The sequence below is a fragment of the Haliaeetus leucocephalus genome, unplaced genomic scaffold (genome assembly GCF_000737465.1).
Source record: "Haliaeetus leucocephalus isolate CR32 unplaced genomic scaffold, Haliaeetus_leucocephalus-4.0 Scaffold395, whole genome shotgun sequence".
Classification (NCBI taxonomy): domain Eukaryota; kingdom Metazoa; phylum Chordata; class Aves; order Accipitriformes; family Accipitridae; genus Haliaeetus; species Haliaeetus leucocephalus.
In genome coordinates this window covers 5687404-5703209 of record NW_010972831.1, presented here as the reverse complement: position 1 = coordinate 5703209, position 15806 = coordinate 5687404, and the positions used below count along the sequence as shown (strand labels likewise).

Here is a 15806-nt window from a genome sequence, read left to right as displayed (position 1 = left end):
AGCTTTCCCCAGGCGAGAGATGAAATGAGAGCAAGCAGATGGCAATGTAAATAAAAGAGAAAAATGGGAGAATGAAAGCAGAATGGAAATGAACAGGACTCGAACGCTTGAATGTCAGAGTGGCGGGGGGGGCGCGTCTGCCCACCCCACGAGCAGAGGCGATGCTGGTGCTGTGTGGTGCCCCCAGTCCCACGGGATGGGGTCAGCAACCGCTATTCCCATCCAGCCAGGTGGGCACGGTGCAGACCAGGGCTCTCCTTTGACAGCCCTGCCTTTGCTCTCGCTGCTGTTAGATCTATCACTTGCCGCTTGCAGGTCTCCTTCCTCCCTGTCTTCCACCCACTGCAAACCCAATTAGAAATCTCCTCCTTGGCACCGCTCCCAAGTGCATCAAGGGAAGCCTGACCCAGAGGCTGCCAGCGAATTCACGGGCAACAGGCAGGGGGGCGGCGGGGAGGGAATCAAAACCCGCCGGCTGTCTCATCCCTGCCCCAGCAGCCCTGCCCAGGGAGCTGTGGGTGTTGTGCTCACCCCCCTGGCCAGAAGTAGCGCCAGGTCTGCCGGGGCAGATGCTTCCATGCTCATCCCCAAAGCTTTTTGTGCTTGAGGTTTTATTCCAGACAGGCAGAACCCTGAGGTGGGGACGTGCATTCACGGCACGCGGTGCAGTGGGCTCTGGGGTGGGGGCTGCAAATAAGCCAGTTGCAGCTGGAGGGGAGAGGAGCATCCGATAAAGGCAAACAGCACGGGCTGATTCTCTGGGGGTTCAGCTCACAGCCCGTTCTCCTGCAGTTTCTCCTGTCTTCTCTAAAAACCCTCCAGCTCTTCCCAGGATCCATAGGAACTGAGGTCTTCTTCCACCAACCCACCACTGTCGGGGCCCAGCTGGAGCCCTCGCTGCTCTGGTCCTCGTGCCAGGTGAAGCAGAGAGGAACCAAGTAGCGGCCAGAAGCACCTTCCACAAGCCCAGAAGCAGAATCAGGACCTCAATTATCCGTTTCTGCTCCAAAATGTGCAAAAACCCCTTAATTCCTTCAATCACGCAGACAGCAAAGGCGCTGAGGCAGAGCACTTTGTGGCAATGATTAGCAGCATTTAAAAGAGCCATTTATAAACTGACAGCCGGTCACAGCGTCAAATAAATAACAACATCGGGTTGGGTGCTTTTCTAAAAAGCATCAATAGCTGCAACCATCTCATCCCGGGGAGGAGCAGCCGTCTCCATCCCACTGGAAATGCCTTGAAAGGCAGGGATGGAGGGGAAGGAGAGGGCAGAAGCACCCGGGCTCGGGATGAAAGTGGAGTTGGCAAAGGGACGGCCGCAGTCAGGGACACAAGAGCCCCTGACGCAACGCAGGGACAGGGGGACACCTGGCCATCCCCACATGCTGCCCTCACCACTGCATTTGCTTGGCACAGCCACAGCACCCGGCTGGCCTCGTGGTTTTGGCAGGACTCTGGTGGCCCTATAACGCAAGACAAAGGTAGCCGGCTCCAGGCATATTTGGTCCTTGCTGTTCACGTGCCCGGTGCCGAGACATACCTTGGCTTTATTGATCGTGCAGTGGAGAGCGTTGTTTTCTTGATCATAGAGCAAGCTGAAATCCAGTGTCCCCAGCGTGGCTGCAAAGGCGAAAACATGTTATTAACCCGCAGGGCCCAGCAAACACTGGCTCTTCTCCCTCTAAGCACAAAAGGAGTGGGTGAAGATGCTAGAGAAATGGCTGCAGACATTATAAAACATAAAGCAGCCGCCTGCGAGCCCTGTTATGAAACATGGCTTCACGCTGGGAGGCTGATGGCCATCCCCACATTTGGCCGGTGGGGCCGGCACAACCCTGGGAGAGGAGCCAGAGGGATGAACGGCTGCGGCCGGCGCAGAGGCTTTGCCTCCGTGGGCTTTCACACGGGTCACCCCCATCTATCAGCAGCCCCACCACAGCCAGCAGCTTCCCATCCCCCAGGAGCTGAAGGTTCTTCCCCGGGAAAGATCCGGGCACGGCTGGGACACAGCTGAGACCCGCTGTCAGCACATCTCCCCCCTTCCAGCACCGCTGGCATTCCCAGAATGTGTATTTGTATACTGACACCTTCAAACAAATGAGCCACCAATGGGATCCCTTCCCAGCTCCGATTTGGCTGCAAACTGTAAATTAAACCCAGTGAGAATGGAAATACTTTTATGGTTAAAATGAAAAACACCAACAGCTTTTAATCAGAGCAGCATTCCCTTACGGCATCCGCAACCCAGGAATGGCAGCAACGGGGCATCTCCTGGGATGGGACCACAGGGAAGGGGCAGGAGACCAGAACAAACCAGAAGAGCCTCAGCAGCAAAAGTACATTTGATTTGAGAAATTCTTTCCCTTTGGACAATCTGAGCAAGTCATGCTAATTCAAAGCAGAGGAAAAGTCTTAAAAAGACATGCTTTCCAAAAGACATGATTTAACTTTCTCCAAGGTTCCCAGACCCAATTTGCACACCAAAGCCCAGACACGGAGCAGCATCTCCCCCGGCACAGCTTCGCCTACCACCAGCCTTGAACTTCCAGGGCGGCTCTGGACCTGGCAACCCACACTTTTCTGCGCCCACCTTCCCAAAAGGGGTCTGCCCAAGCGCTGCCTTCCCACCGCACAGCATCCCACCGCTGTTTCCAAGGTAACTGCACCTTCCTGCTGCGCACACAGAGCAGGGGAAAAAAAAAAATCCAAAATAAAAAACAGCACAATTTTGCTTAATATCAAAGCAGGGTTTGCTGCCTGGGAGGTAAGTTAGACAAACTTTATGGCAGGAAATAAGGTGGGGGTTTTTTCCAGCTTCAGTAGCCTCTGCAGCAAGGCGCCCTGGGAGGCGGCAGATATTCAGAGGCACTGAAACCTTCCTGCTGCAATTTCACAGCAATCTTCCAGCCCAGATGCAAGTGAGCTACAGGTTTGCCTGCTAGCAAATAAAAATCATTGCTCCGGAGCAAATATCTTGCCTTCAAAGCAGAGAAAACATTCAGAGAGATTTCTGCCAGAATAACGTAGCCCCCCTTGTTCTGGAGTAATTTCATGGCACGTTAGCTATCGGTTTAGGTAAGTCATAAATCAGTGGCGTTTATCTGCCAGGGCTCAGGGAAGATGGAAATGATACAAGGTGAGGCCAAACCTGCAACACCTTGTGCGTCATCTCTGGGTTTGGCCCAAACAGGTATTTCCAGAGCAATTACCGGCCAAACTCGCTCCATATCACGCAAGGAGGAGGAAAGCATAGCCGTGCCCCAGCGTGCTGGTGGCTGGCCGTCCCCTGCCCGCGCTGAGCGATGGGGAACTCACGGCCGCGTACGGCAGCATCGGAGCACCAGCCCCGTCGCGACGGAGTGGGTGTAGAGGGAGGCTCCACGGCACGCGGGTGAAAGCCAAGTCAGCAAAACTCAATAAATCTGCATTTTCGCTCGAGAGCGGAAGATGAAGCCTCCGGTTTGGGAGCCTCATCATTTCCACCTGCCCTTTAATCAGTCGCTTCCTGCCAGCCCCGCCGCTTGGCCCTCCCAAGTTCAAGCTGTTATTTTATTTTTATCACAGAAGGGGGCCTGCGGCTTAGCCTGCTGGATTTGGCAATTTATAAAACAAATGAAAAGCTTGGCGTGAAAACAGACTTCGGCCAGGAAATACTGACAAAGCCTCCTGTCTCCTCAGCGCTGCAACCTGCCCCAGGGGCAAGGGCAGCGGGGAGCCCCGCTCCGGCAAGACGGGCAAAACCTAAAAGCACCGTAACACTGCAGCAGCTTCTTTTGCAACTGAGGACTAAGGTCCTGCTCCCCAGCACTGGCGGTTCATGAGCAAACCTTGAGCAGTTCCCATTCGTCTCGGAGCTGCCAGCAGATGGGAGGGCATTGATGGGAGTGCCTGGCCCCCCCCAGCCCTGCTGGGCTCCATTTCCAGCTCTCCTCCGGCCCTGGAGAGGTTTTGCTCTACGCGGAGATTTTTTTGTTGTTGATGGCGAGTCTCGATTCCCAAGGAATGGTCTGCAGAAACACCGGCGGAACGTGTCGTGCTAATTGCTTAAAAACGCGGCCGTATGGAGATGACAAAAGCGATCAGGCTAACTTGGGGTTTGGCAGCTAAGGTGCCGCTACGGAGCCGAGGGCGAGCGCCGCTGCAAGAGCCAGCACCCAGCGGGATGGCGGATGCCGAGGACACATCTCCCGCAGGAGCAGAGCGCCTGCGGCGCGGTCGCAGCCGCTCCGGCTCTGTTCCCTCCTGGGGACGCGCTGCCGGCTGACGGATCCGGCACAGCGGCAAAGGCAGAGACAAGGCTGATGCTCAAGCTGCCTGCGACCCTGGCCGGCCGCTACCGGGCAGACTGGCCCCGGGGATGCTCGGAGGCCTGAGGAGATGGTGGGAGACCTCCACCTCCCGCAGCACACAACCCGTGAACCCTCACAGGACCACAGCCCAGCTGGAAAACCAGCCCTGCGCTCCCGGAGTGGGGAGCACGCCGAGCGAGCAGCCAGGCAAGCCAACACCAGGACGCCGGCACAGGTCTCACCGCTCTCACCCCCTCCTGCAAAACCGCCTGCAGCACACCCAGCCCCGGCTGTGGGAGATCCGCCGTCTCCAGCCAGCAGGATTGGGCCCAAAGCCTCCGGGCTGCAGCAGCCACCCAGGGGCGCACCCAGCTCCGAACAGGGCACCCCGCAAAGCAGCCGAATCGCCCTTCTTTGATTGCTTTCCTTCTCCCACCCGTCCTCGCAGCTGAGATGCAACTCAATTGTGCTCTTAATTAGGGGAGCAAGTGCCTAAAAAAGAAAAGGGCAGCAATTAGACTCGAAGCGCTGTTACTAGACGTATTTAACTCGACTGGGCTATTCTGAACGCTGCCCTCTAATCACACAGGCTGCAAATAAAAAAATATAAATAAATGTCTTTGTCAGGCATTACAAAGGCAGCTTTGCGCAATCCAGACAGCAGGCAGGATGTAATGTTATTATTACAATTATTCCGCTCCAATGATAAAATAACCATTAGGAGAGCTGAACTCATTAGCAGGTTCTGACCCTCTTTCCTCTCCATGAATTGGGAGAGATTGATGGGAAAGTGCTGGCCAGGGTCTGACATTTAACACAGGCTCTAAGAAGGAAAATAAATCTGACTTGCACAGGAATGCGGCCTCTTCTCCCACTGACCTTTGGGCATTTTGATTAATTCAGTAGGCCACAAAATTATTAGAGGCCAGCATAACCGGCAGATGAGTCTCTGGGTTTAGCCGTGGGATACGGCGAGTGCGCCTGGCGCCTGCGGGCACCGCGACGTCCTGGCACAGCGCCGCTACCGCCCTTGTTGGTGGAGTCGGCAGAAATTGTTTATTGCTGACATTTCCCATCAGCGCCCAGGGTGACGGGGAGGCTGAAGTAGCTTCTATTTATACCTGCGGGATGAAAGGCAAAACCCGGTGATAAATCTCTGCTCTGCTCCTTTATCTAGCCCCTGTCCTTGCAGGCTACGTGCCCTTGCCTGGCCCACGCAGGGTGGCAGATCTACCACCTTGGTGGCCTGGGACACCCCAAGGAGAAGAGTTTCTCTGCCCAAGAGATGCTCAAGACGTAGAAGAGGCACCGACACTTGTAGAACAGACCCACAAGCTTCGGCAAAGCCCGCAGGGGAAGGAAGCGATGATTGAGTGGGCTCCTTACCTCCCTTACCTCAGGAAAGCTTTTGCAGCATGACTGCCATTAGAAAGCCCAGCAAGGCTCTGCACTAGGAGAAATTGAGGTGTGCACAAAAAAACCCCACTATAGAACTAATTAAAAAGAAGTCCAAAAGCCTTAAGTCCCTCTGCTTATCAGCATTGCTGCTCCCAAGATAATCTGCTCATGGATTTTGTGCCAGGGAGATCAGAGTGGAGCAGTAAAAAGACTGCTGGGGATTGTCTGGATTAGCTCTCCCTTACAGAAAGCACAGGTTCAGTAACCTTCAGACTAGGTACTTTTTAATGCACTATAAAAGATAGGTCCCTATTCTTCCATTGCTTTAATTTTCCTCTGCAATGGAGATAATTTTAAAGGTCCTGAAAGGCAGCAAGTAATTCTGTGCACTTACAGCCCCATGTAAAATGTCAGTAAATGACTTCTCAGGAGGAACAGAAATTATTTCTTGCCATTTCCAAGCCGGGCTGCTGAAGATCCCTTTGGCGCGTGGCTGCATGCACTCCTGCCTCCCTGGGGTGCAGCAGTGCCTCATCCAGGTCCAGCGGCACACAGCAGGGCAGCATGGGCAATGGGTGCCAGGGCAGCTCGAGGCCTGACTCCCTGCTCCATGTGGGAGCGAGCTCCTGGAAGTCCTCAGAGACACCCCTGGAAAACAGCACCATCGGTCCCAGCAGCCTTCCGCAGCCAGGGCCAAGCTTGCCCAGCACCCACAGCGCTCCCGGTCCGTGCACAGACCCGCTTGGGCTGCTGCTTGCGAATCACATGCCTCCGCGGGGAGAGGGTGCGCGGTTCGTCAGGGATGGATCGATCCCATAAGGTGCCGAGTCGAGGCGGTGCAGACCCTGACAGCTGTAAGGCCCCGGGTCTGATGGTAGCGCTGACCTCTGGCACAGACCTACAGCCACAGGCAACGCTGCGGGTTTCAGCATTAGCCAGGGAAGGTGACAAAGGCAGCTGGAAATGGAACGCTTCTGAAGTCAGCATCACCACGAGCTACTCCATGAAAAAGGCGTCCTGTGGAAGGTTTTGGGACGTACCCCAGGGACAGCACACCATGCTGGGACATGGACATTCCCATCGGCCCCTGAACCACATGCTGCCACAGGACTTTGGGCCGCTGCCGCAGGCAGGGCAGGACGTTCCCAGTCCTACGCAAAAACCCAGCAGGGACCAGATCCAGCACACAGGCAGGAGACCTTCCTTCCTTGGGAGCTCCACAGATGTGGTTGAATTCAACAGGACCGGGAGTGAGGAATGAGCACAACTCTTCTTCCTTGCAACTGCTCCCTGCCTCGTTGTGGGTTTTTCATTTAAAATCTATGGCAATTAATAGTTCTTCATTTTGGAGACACAGCGCCAGCCCCTGGCAAGCTCTGGAGCAGGGAGCTACTTCTTTGAGAGGCTGGTTGATGGATGCTCATCAGCTCTTCTGTCTTCTCCAGGAGGAGTGTTCAGAGGAACACTTATCTGCTCAGAACAGTTCAGAGATGCAATTATGTTTTACAGCACTAAATGGTCCCTGATGTCAGCAGCAATTAGACTGTCAGCAATTTCAATTTAGAAATGGCCTTCAAATCTCTCCCTCTCTCTCCCTTTAATGAAATACAGTATTGCAATTAACAACCCCCCAAAATTGCCTTCAGTGTTAAATACAAAGATGAAAGATCCGGGAACCCCTTGGGCTCAAGCACGTTGGAGCGAGGGGTGCCAGTGAAGGGATGAGGGTGGCAGAGCCACTGCGGGGCAGGGAACCTCCCTCCTCCAGCCAGGCATCGTCTCCTGAGGAGGGAGGGAGCCAGGCAGAAGAAGCGCCCCTCGTTAACCAGCAGCCATGTGGCTCCTTCATTAGCAGAGACGCTGGAGGCCACGACACATATGCTCCCTCCATCGCTGTTGGAGGAGGGATGCCCAGACAGACCCTGCTTGCCCTCGTGTGCTGGCCTCACCAGGTGCCCTGCATTTATCTCCAGCACTCCAGGGTGTCCCTGGCCACGGCCACCCCCTGGGAACGAGCATCTCCGGGGGCTGAAGGCTCCTTGGTGGACAAGGAGCACCCGATGTGCAGTCTCCACCTGGACCACTGATGGGGCGGCCAGCAGGAAAGGGCAAGAGCTCATCCCACGCCAGCACCTTCCCGATACCTGGGTATCCTGTGGGAAACCAGACAGGAGCTAATCCAAAGTCACCTCGGTTAACACCCTGCGTCTCCCCTGGGAGGGCTACAAGCTCCCCAATGCCCTTAAACCTGGGGTCCAACACTGCCCCGTACCTGTATGCGTTTTTTTGGTGTAGGCAGCTTGGGTCGTGGTATGGTTGGCAAAACCATGCGCCAGGCTCTGCCAAAATCAGCAGTGGTTTGTTTAGTTTCCTGAGTTAAAAAAAAAAACTTCTTTTGGCCTTATCTGGATTGAAAAGACGATTCAAAGGTTATAAATAGCAGTGGCAGCATATGCTAAGGAGCTGCGTTTCAGAAGTAACTATCCTCATCGTTTCAATGCACATTTCCCCTTGTTGTCTCTCCTGTCTCCTCCTGCCTGGCCAAAAGCATTGCCAGGTGACTTGCAAACCCTGCACCCCTTAAGACCTTCATTCTTCTTTACGTCTTTAAGCAGCCAGTAATTAATATCTGCATGATGGCTTTGCCTGCCTAATTATCTTCTTTGCTCAAAATAAGAATAACTTCCGTGGCGTTGCTTGCAGCAGGCGTCGTGAGCAGCCGTGCACCAGGACAGGCCTTTCAGCTGTAGTTTGGAGAAGTCATTTTTATGCTGCTGCAGCTCGGGAGCTCGCGAGCCTGCTCCTCCCATGAATAAAGCTGGGCACGCTATAAAATTGGCTGGGTTTGTACATATATAAACAGCCCTAGAGCACTGGCAGGAACAGTATGGAGCAGCTCTTCCAGAAACGCTAGCTCCCGCTGCAACCCCCCTGCTCTCGGGCTGCCTCCCCATCCGAAAAGCTAGAGCCAAAAACGTGCAGAGGAGGGAGGAAATTCCAGCACTGGCCACAGCCTCGCTCCAAAGCCAAACAGCAGCTCAGGGGAATGGAGCATTTCTTCAAGGGGTAGAAACTTGTTTGCACCTTACAGAAGAAGGATGGCTGCTCCCTCCAGTGCCGTCCCCCAGCGAGAGCAGCCACGGCAGCGCTCCCTCGGAGGGACCATGTTTCTCCCTCTGTGCTGCTTGCGCGGAGATTCCAGAGACCTTTAATAATCTGTCAGGTACAAATTCACACTGGTGCTGTGGAAGGGAAAGCGCAGCCACTCCAGGGGCAGGGATTTGTGTGGAATCAGGGGATATGAGAGGCGAGACCGAACTCCTCGCAGGTGGCACATTGCCACCTAGCTGGCATTTGCTTATTTCTCTTGTGAACCGAGTTCCCCTGGCAGTGTGCCGCCAGATTGGGTGGGAAGCATCCCTGGTGCCTGGGGACCCCAGGGGACAGGGCACTGCTGCTGTCCCTGGGCACCAGCCAGGGGAACCACAGATAAGCTGAGAGCTGGGTGTCCCAAGGCAATAGGAGAGAATCCCTCTTTCCCATCCTCAAATCCCTGCTGGTCCTCTCAGCTCACAGCAGATGCTAGAGCTGGTCCAACAGCACCAAACCACCCTTCTGCAGAGTTTGCACCAAACGCGCGTTTCCGCACCGCTCCTGCCTCATTCCCCCTCCTCAGCAGCTCCGTTGGGAACAAAACCGCTGAGGGAAGAGTCCTGCTCTGTACAGCTTGGGCTCCAGTCCCGGAGCATCTCTGCAGAGGTGAGACAGAGGAGGCACAGGGCAGTGACAAGTCCCTCTCCCAGGGGTCTCCCAAAGGCCCTGGTACCGACCACAAGCCTGCAAATCCTCACAGCATCGCTGCTGGCAGGTCTGATGGGAAAGGCTGGCTTCCGGATGATTCCCAGTGCTCCCAGGGCCAGCCCCAAAGTCTCCGCTCATTATCTGCTGTCAGCTCCACGGCCCTGCCTCCTCCGTGCCACTCACTGCATTCAACAGGCTGGTTATGGCTGCCCTACGGAGACCACGCTTGTTTTCCTTGGCACTTCCACAGCTCCCTTGGGCACTGCACTCCCCGGCTCCGCAGCGCTGCATTGCGGTGCCCTGAACCACTGGCCTCAGCCCCACATGCCCCAGAGCCAACAACTCGAGCCTCTGCATCAGCCTCCCAGTGACGGGTGCCATCTGCCCGTGGCGAATGCCCAGGTCAGCGGGTCCCCTCTCACCCTACCACAGCTCGGCCAGGTCCCTGGCCATCTCTGGAGGGATCCCACCTGCCTCCAGCAGCCCTGGGATTCTTGGGTTTCCAAAGCACCAAACACACACATGCACAGACACACACAGGTCTCTCCTCCCTGGGGATGCCAAACCGCTGGCTCAGGCCACCCTGCTTGAATGGGAGCAGCCACTGATGCTTCTCCCAGGGCTGTTCTGCTCTGTGGCTGCCCACATCCCAGGGAGAGGCCCTCTGCAGGAGGGAAGCTCCTGCCGGCTCCGCAGGCACCTCCCAGGATTGCTGGTGGGGTCAGGAATGCCACTCGGCGAAAGATTAAGAAACGCGGTACAAGGAGCCAGCCCGGGCGAGCTGCAGCAGGGCGCAGGCAGGACCTACCCTGCACGGCTCCCTGCAGCCCTGCCAGGGGTGCCGGAGGTCGGGCAGGGATGCTGGCAGCTCTGGTCCTGCCCCTGCCCGATGCCACCCTGCAGTGCTGCCGTGACTGAGAAACACGGCCCCGTCACCCATCAGTCTCGGTGCTGCTGGAAACCCAGAAACACCAGGCTGGAGAAGTAAACCTGGGCAGGAACGAGTGTAGGGGAAACCCAGACAAATGCTGCATTTCTCCAGGCAGGGGCAGCTCTACTCCTCCCATCCAGCCAGCCAGCACCATCGCTTTGGTGTTGGAGGAGGGAAATGCGCAGGCAGGTGGGATAAACGGGAAGGAGTCGTCCTCTCCTCCTTCTCCTCCTGATGGATCCTGCCATGGCAAAATCCCTCTCCCTGCACCTCTCCAGGGGCTGTGCAGGGAGCATCTCTGGGGAGCGAGGCAAGACATGTCCCTGCGCAGCAAGACCTCAACTTGTGGGTGCTGCGCTCAAGCTCCGACACCACCATCCCCAGAGACCTCGGTCAAATCCCTGAACCCTGCGTGTCACCCGAGGGAACTGACACCACCTAAACCCCAACTCTCTTCTGCTGTACAGGTGGAGACAGGTTCCCCAGGGGAAATTTAGTGCAGGTGACTAATGCAACAGCCCTGAATCACCCGCCAGGGATGTGGGGGAGCTAAAAGACTCTCCCCAGCATAGCCGACGGCTCAAGTCAGGCTGCACGAATCCCCTCCCCGTTCCCCGCCTGGGAAATGGGGCCAGCAAGCCCTCATCTGGCTTTGTGACTTGGCTGCTAAACATGGAGGAGTGACAGTTTCATCCTGCGCATTTATGCCAACCAGTGCCCTGAGAGCCGCCGGGCCCATCCTGTACTGTCCCCAGAGATGTGACACCAGCAGTCCCACCTCCCCACTCTGCTCCTGGCACCGCTGTGCCTTTGCCAGCTGAAAACCCACCACATCTGACAAAACAGCCTCAGCAGTTTGCCTGACACCTGTTACGCTGCAAGAAACACTCTTCTTAACACCAGCCGGGGTGAGACAAACACCCGCCGGCCCCCGGCACTGAGCCAAGCTGCTTCCAGCATCGCTGGTGGGGGTAAATGCAAGAAGCAGCACCGAAGGCAATTTCCCTGCGAGTCAGCCGAGTCAGCCGTGAAAGCGCTGCGCCCCAGGGCCTCAAGCGCTTTGGCTCCCACACACACCTCTGCCCCTGAAGCCCAGTTGCTCCCATTTCTATTGCCGGGATGAGCAAAGACGATCTAATAATTAGAGCAGCAAATAACCCAAATCCAGTTAAAGTCAGTGTTAACTGCCCTGCTGGGACAAACGCAGCTTAGCAGAGATGTTCTCTCTGGGCGTGCAGAGGCTCTCGCCTCTTCCAAAGGGAGCGTGACCCTGACACCAGGATGGGGAAGGAGGGAGCGCCGGTTTGGGGGTTGGACCCAGAGCCTCAGCCTCTCCCAGAGCTGTAGCTGGTGGTCAGCAGGCAAAAGGGGGCACAGGGACAGCCGTGCCACCTTGTAGCAAGCACAGTCCTTCGTGGAGCTCTCCCTGGGCTCTTGCTCCAGGGTCCGGCATAGATGGCAGCAGCCCAGGCCAGCCCAGCGCCCAGCAGCGAGGGAGCAATGCTGAGGCAGGGCTGTGACATTTTGCACAGGGAAAGCCACCGCCTGCCCGGCGCTGGGCCGTAAACAGCTCAGCGTCGTGGGAGCTCAGCCTCCCCCTTCCCCCAGGACGAGCACGCAGCACTGCTCAGCAGCACTGACTCCCTTCCTCGGCACCTCCCGGCTTCAAACTTTGCGCTCAGCCCCTCGCAGGATCTGGCCCCTAAAGGCTGGGCTGAATCGAGACCTTGGGTTTTAGCCGACCTTAAGGAAAGCAACACTATCCTGGCCACCGTGGCTGGCAGAGCCAGACAGCAGCTGCTTTGCAGCCTGCAAGCTCCACTGAGCTGGGTGGGAAGGACGTTTTGGGTGGGGAGGGGTTAAACCTCGCTGCAAACACCTGCATCTACCAGAACCAAAGCCTTCTGTTCAAAAGCCCCCCCTGGTCTCATGCAGGGCTCTGTCTGCAGCTGGAGGGTGAGGAATGACACGCTGGAGTTTGCCGAGGGAGAGGGCAGAGATTTCCCGTGCAGATGTCATTCTGAACAAATCTCCCCGATCTGGAGCCGGGCGATGCTGGAGCGTATCGCCAGCTAATCAGCAGCGTGGCTGGAGCAGGCTGCACCACCGAGACGGATTAACCGAAGGGTCTGAGCCCAGCTGGCAGCCTTCGGAGGCAAGGAGCCGAGCAGGGACGAGGCAGAGAAGTGCATCAACCACACCAGCAAAGCACAGCAACTGGTGGCTCTTGGGAGACTTCCCTAGTTTGGGTTCAGCGGCCAACCTGGCTGCAGCAGGCACGCTCCCAGGGCCTCCCTCCACCCACGGGCAGCGCCGGAGTGATGCTGTGACAGCCTCCCTGGCTAGAGCAGAGGGCTTGTCACTGCTGCAGTGTAATCCCAGGAACGGACAGCGTGGCCGGCAGCCGGGAAAGGCGCACAGCTCAAGCAGCAAGATGGGGGACCAGTCCTAAGACCCACCCTTGCCCTCAGCACCCGGCAAACTCCCGTGGAAACTTAGGAACTCACTGCAGTCGTCGGACTCATAGCCCTCGGGGTCCACCACTTCCTCAGGCGCTTGGCACTTGGCCGGCTGCTCGGCAGGCGTCGTGCCATACGCCCCGAAAAGCTGGTCCACGTCCTCGTCCTCTTCACGGGGGGCCTCGGCGGGGCTGACGGAGGGCTGGCTGACGGCGGAGCGCAGGGTGCCGCTGCGGCCGACGGCGGCGGGGAGCCCGCGGGGGAAGCGGGGGAAGTAGTCGGAGATCTGCTTGATGGGTTTGATGGGGCCGGGGCAGACGTCAATAGCCATGTGCTCCTGGATACTTATGGTCATTTTCTCTCCTTTTCGGAGTGTCATGCATGCGGCTGTCGGTGCCAAGCCCCCCCGGAGAAGCCCGGACCGTGCGTGAGGAAGCTGTGAAGTTTCTGCCGGGGGAAGCGGAGGTAGGTGAGGGGGGAGGCTCTGGCGGGCACCTTACGTGGTTCTCGCACCCTGAACCTCAGACGCCGCACGCATGCTGCTGCCGCCAGCTCCGGCTCTCGCGCAGCCCCTGATCCTGCCAGCGCTGCCTGTGAATAAATGAGCGAGACGGAGAGACGGATAAGAGGCAGGGGGTGGGCTCTCGGGTGATGTCACCAGCTAGCAACAAAGCGGTACCCAGCAGCGAAGGAATGAGGGCTGTGGCCAGCCCGCCGCCCTGGCCGCATGGCCGCCAGCGTGGGCAGCCAGCCCCCCGCCCCTTCCCCAGTAAAGCCCCGCCGCGCCCCGGGGGAAGCGAAACGCAAGTTGGGTCGAAGCCCACCTCCCCGCACCCGTTCGCCCCATCTCCCTGCCAAAGCGGGGTCGGTCCTCCCCAGACCTCGCCGGAGGCGGGGAAGGTCACCGCTCGGGGTCAGGAGCCGCTGTCCCGTTGCGTCGCATCGCCGGCGTGCCGCGGAGAGGGAAGCAGGGCTACCCCGACCCCCGGGGGACCGTGGCAGCCCCCGTGCCCTCCCAGCTCGCTGTGGGGACGTGCCAGGGAGGTGCTCTGCTGCATACTGAGCAGGGGCACGGGTGGCATGCTGCCCGCTCCCCGCTCCGGCCGCATCGCTGCTCGCAGGGGCAGGGGCAGCCCAGATTTGGTGCCCTGCTGCCGTAGCCGGCCTCAGCCCACAGCGATGCCCCCTCCAGAGCTCAGCACCAGCTGGGCGGGCTGGGTGAGCTGCCCGCAGCCTCCAGGGCCGGGAACGCACCAGGGACTGAAGCAACACATGGCACTTGCTCACAGCCCAGCCGGCACAGCCTCTCCCAGCCAGCTTGTGGCTGCCGGCATAGAGCAATGCAGCAGGTAAAGCATCGTAGAGGAGCGAGCGATGGGCTGGGCCAGGGCCCGCGGCCAGCGTGGCCAGGCTCAGCACTCCCCCGGCAACCTTTCTGGGCAGGGACAGGGCCCTGGCACCAGCCAGGATGGGGACAGGCTCCCTGCAGACCGCCACAGGCTCCCTGGTAAATGCTGAGCTGTGGTTTGCTCAGGGAGTTGGTCTCAAACTGCTGTTTTTACCTAATCTCCTCCTGCATCCAAATCAATAAATCTGTGGTTCCACAAGCTACTGGAAGTGGACTTTTGAGCAAGAAGTGTCAGAAGACAAGTGCTGCGAGAACACGGTGTGAAACGCTGCATAGAAACTCACCCTGCCCAGGAAAATGTGTCTGAAATATTTTGTAGGGGCAACTCCCCCAGCGCAGACTTTCTGCAGGCTCAGGCATGGCAGGTCTGGCACAAAGCTGGGACACGCTGCGTGCGCTGGTCACCCACCACCACGTCAAGCTGATCACAGCCGGTACCGCCAGGTAACCTGACAACATACAGATCCCGCATCAATGCACACAGAACTGCAGTCTCCTGCAGGCTGGCATGCAGATGTCTATTAAAAATAAAGCTCCGCTCTTTGGAGAATTTTCCCCAAAACCAGCAAAATGACACCCAACTTTTTTGCTTAATGAAGAATTCAGTTTTCATTCAGATTTTGGTAAATGTTAATGAACGTCCCTGACTCATAACATACTGACACTAGGCAAACTAACCTAATTTACTTCTCGCTGGGAAGCAAACATTTCTCTCCTGAAGCATCCAAACTTGTCATAGCTCTGTACCTAGACATGATGCATACGGATGCTCTAATGACCTGGGAGAACAGGATACTGCTCAGCCACTCCTTCCTCTCTCTGCTGTATTTTCGCTTTGAGGCGGCTCCCACCTATTGCACAGAGGTGATCTGTGCTGCTCTGCCAGGAGACAAACTGCTCTCTTGCAGCAAGGTCCAACAGCGGATCCAGCCTGAGACGGTTTAACCCCCTTCCCACATCCAAGGACTCCTAGTATATTAATTCAGATGGAAATGCCACCTGCTTCGCATTCGTGTGGTCGAGGCTGAAAACCTCGCAGGTGGCAAGACGATGGGTGGGAACATCACGGGAGGCGCAAAGAGCTGCCTCCGGGTTTGGAGCAGCCAGGATCCACACAGGCTCCATTTTTGGGTGCAGCATCCAGGATGCAGTGTGGACTCAGACAGAATGAAGCAAAAATTGGGCCCAATGCCCAGAAAATAGCAGCAGTTCCCTCTAAGAAAGGGCAAATAAATAGATAAATAAAATTAAGTTATGTATGAGAGCCTAATGTCATTATTACCATTAGAAAAGCATCATTATTTCAAATGTTTCCTCCAAGAAAGACCACAAGACCCAAATAGACAAGGATTGTTTTATAGGTCAGAAAATCAAGGCTCTGGTAATTAAGGTGAGGAGCCCCCTGAGCTCTGCCTCCTCCTGCGTCGTGCAGCTCCCCAAAAGCTGCCCCGCACCACTGACAGCCCACAGCCAGGATCAAGGCCCAGCAGCACCGACGGGAGATGCTCAGCTCACCC

At 57.0% G+C, this 15806-nt stretch overlaps 1 protein-coding gene across 1 annotated transcript in view; it reads right to left on the bottom strand.

Moving 5' to 3' along the window:
• DOC2B (double C2-like domains, beta) overlaps positions 1 to 13260 on the bottom strand; it is a 34473-nt gene extending 21213 nt beyond the window's left edge. The window contains exons 1-2 of the mRNA XM_010573751.1: positions 12930 to 13260; positions 1544 to 1623 (exon numbers count right to left, since the gene is read on the bottom strand). Of these exons, the coding sequence (XP_010572053.1) occupies positions 1544 to 1623; positions 12930 to 13260 (411 nt within the window). The remainder of the gene's footprint in view (positions 1 to 1543; positions 1624 to 12929) is intronic.
• Positions 13261 to 15806: the final 2546 nt, after the last annotated feature.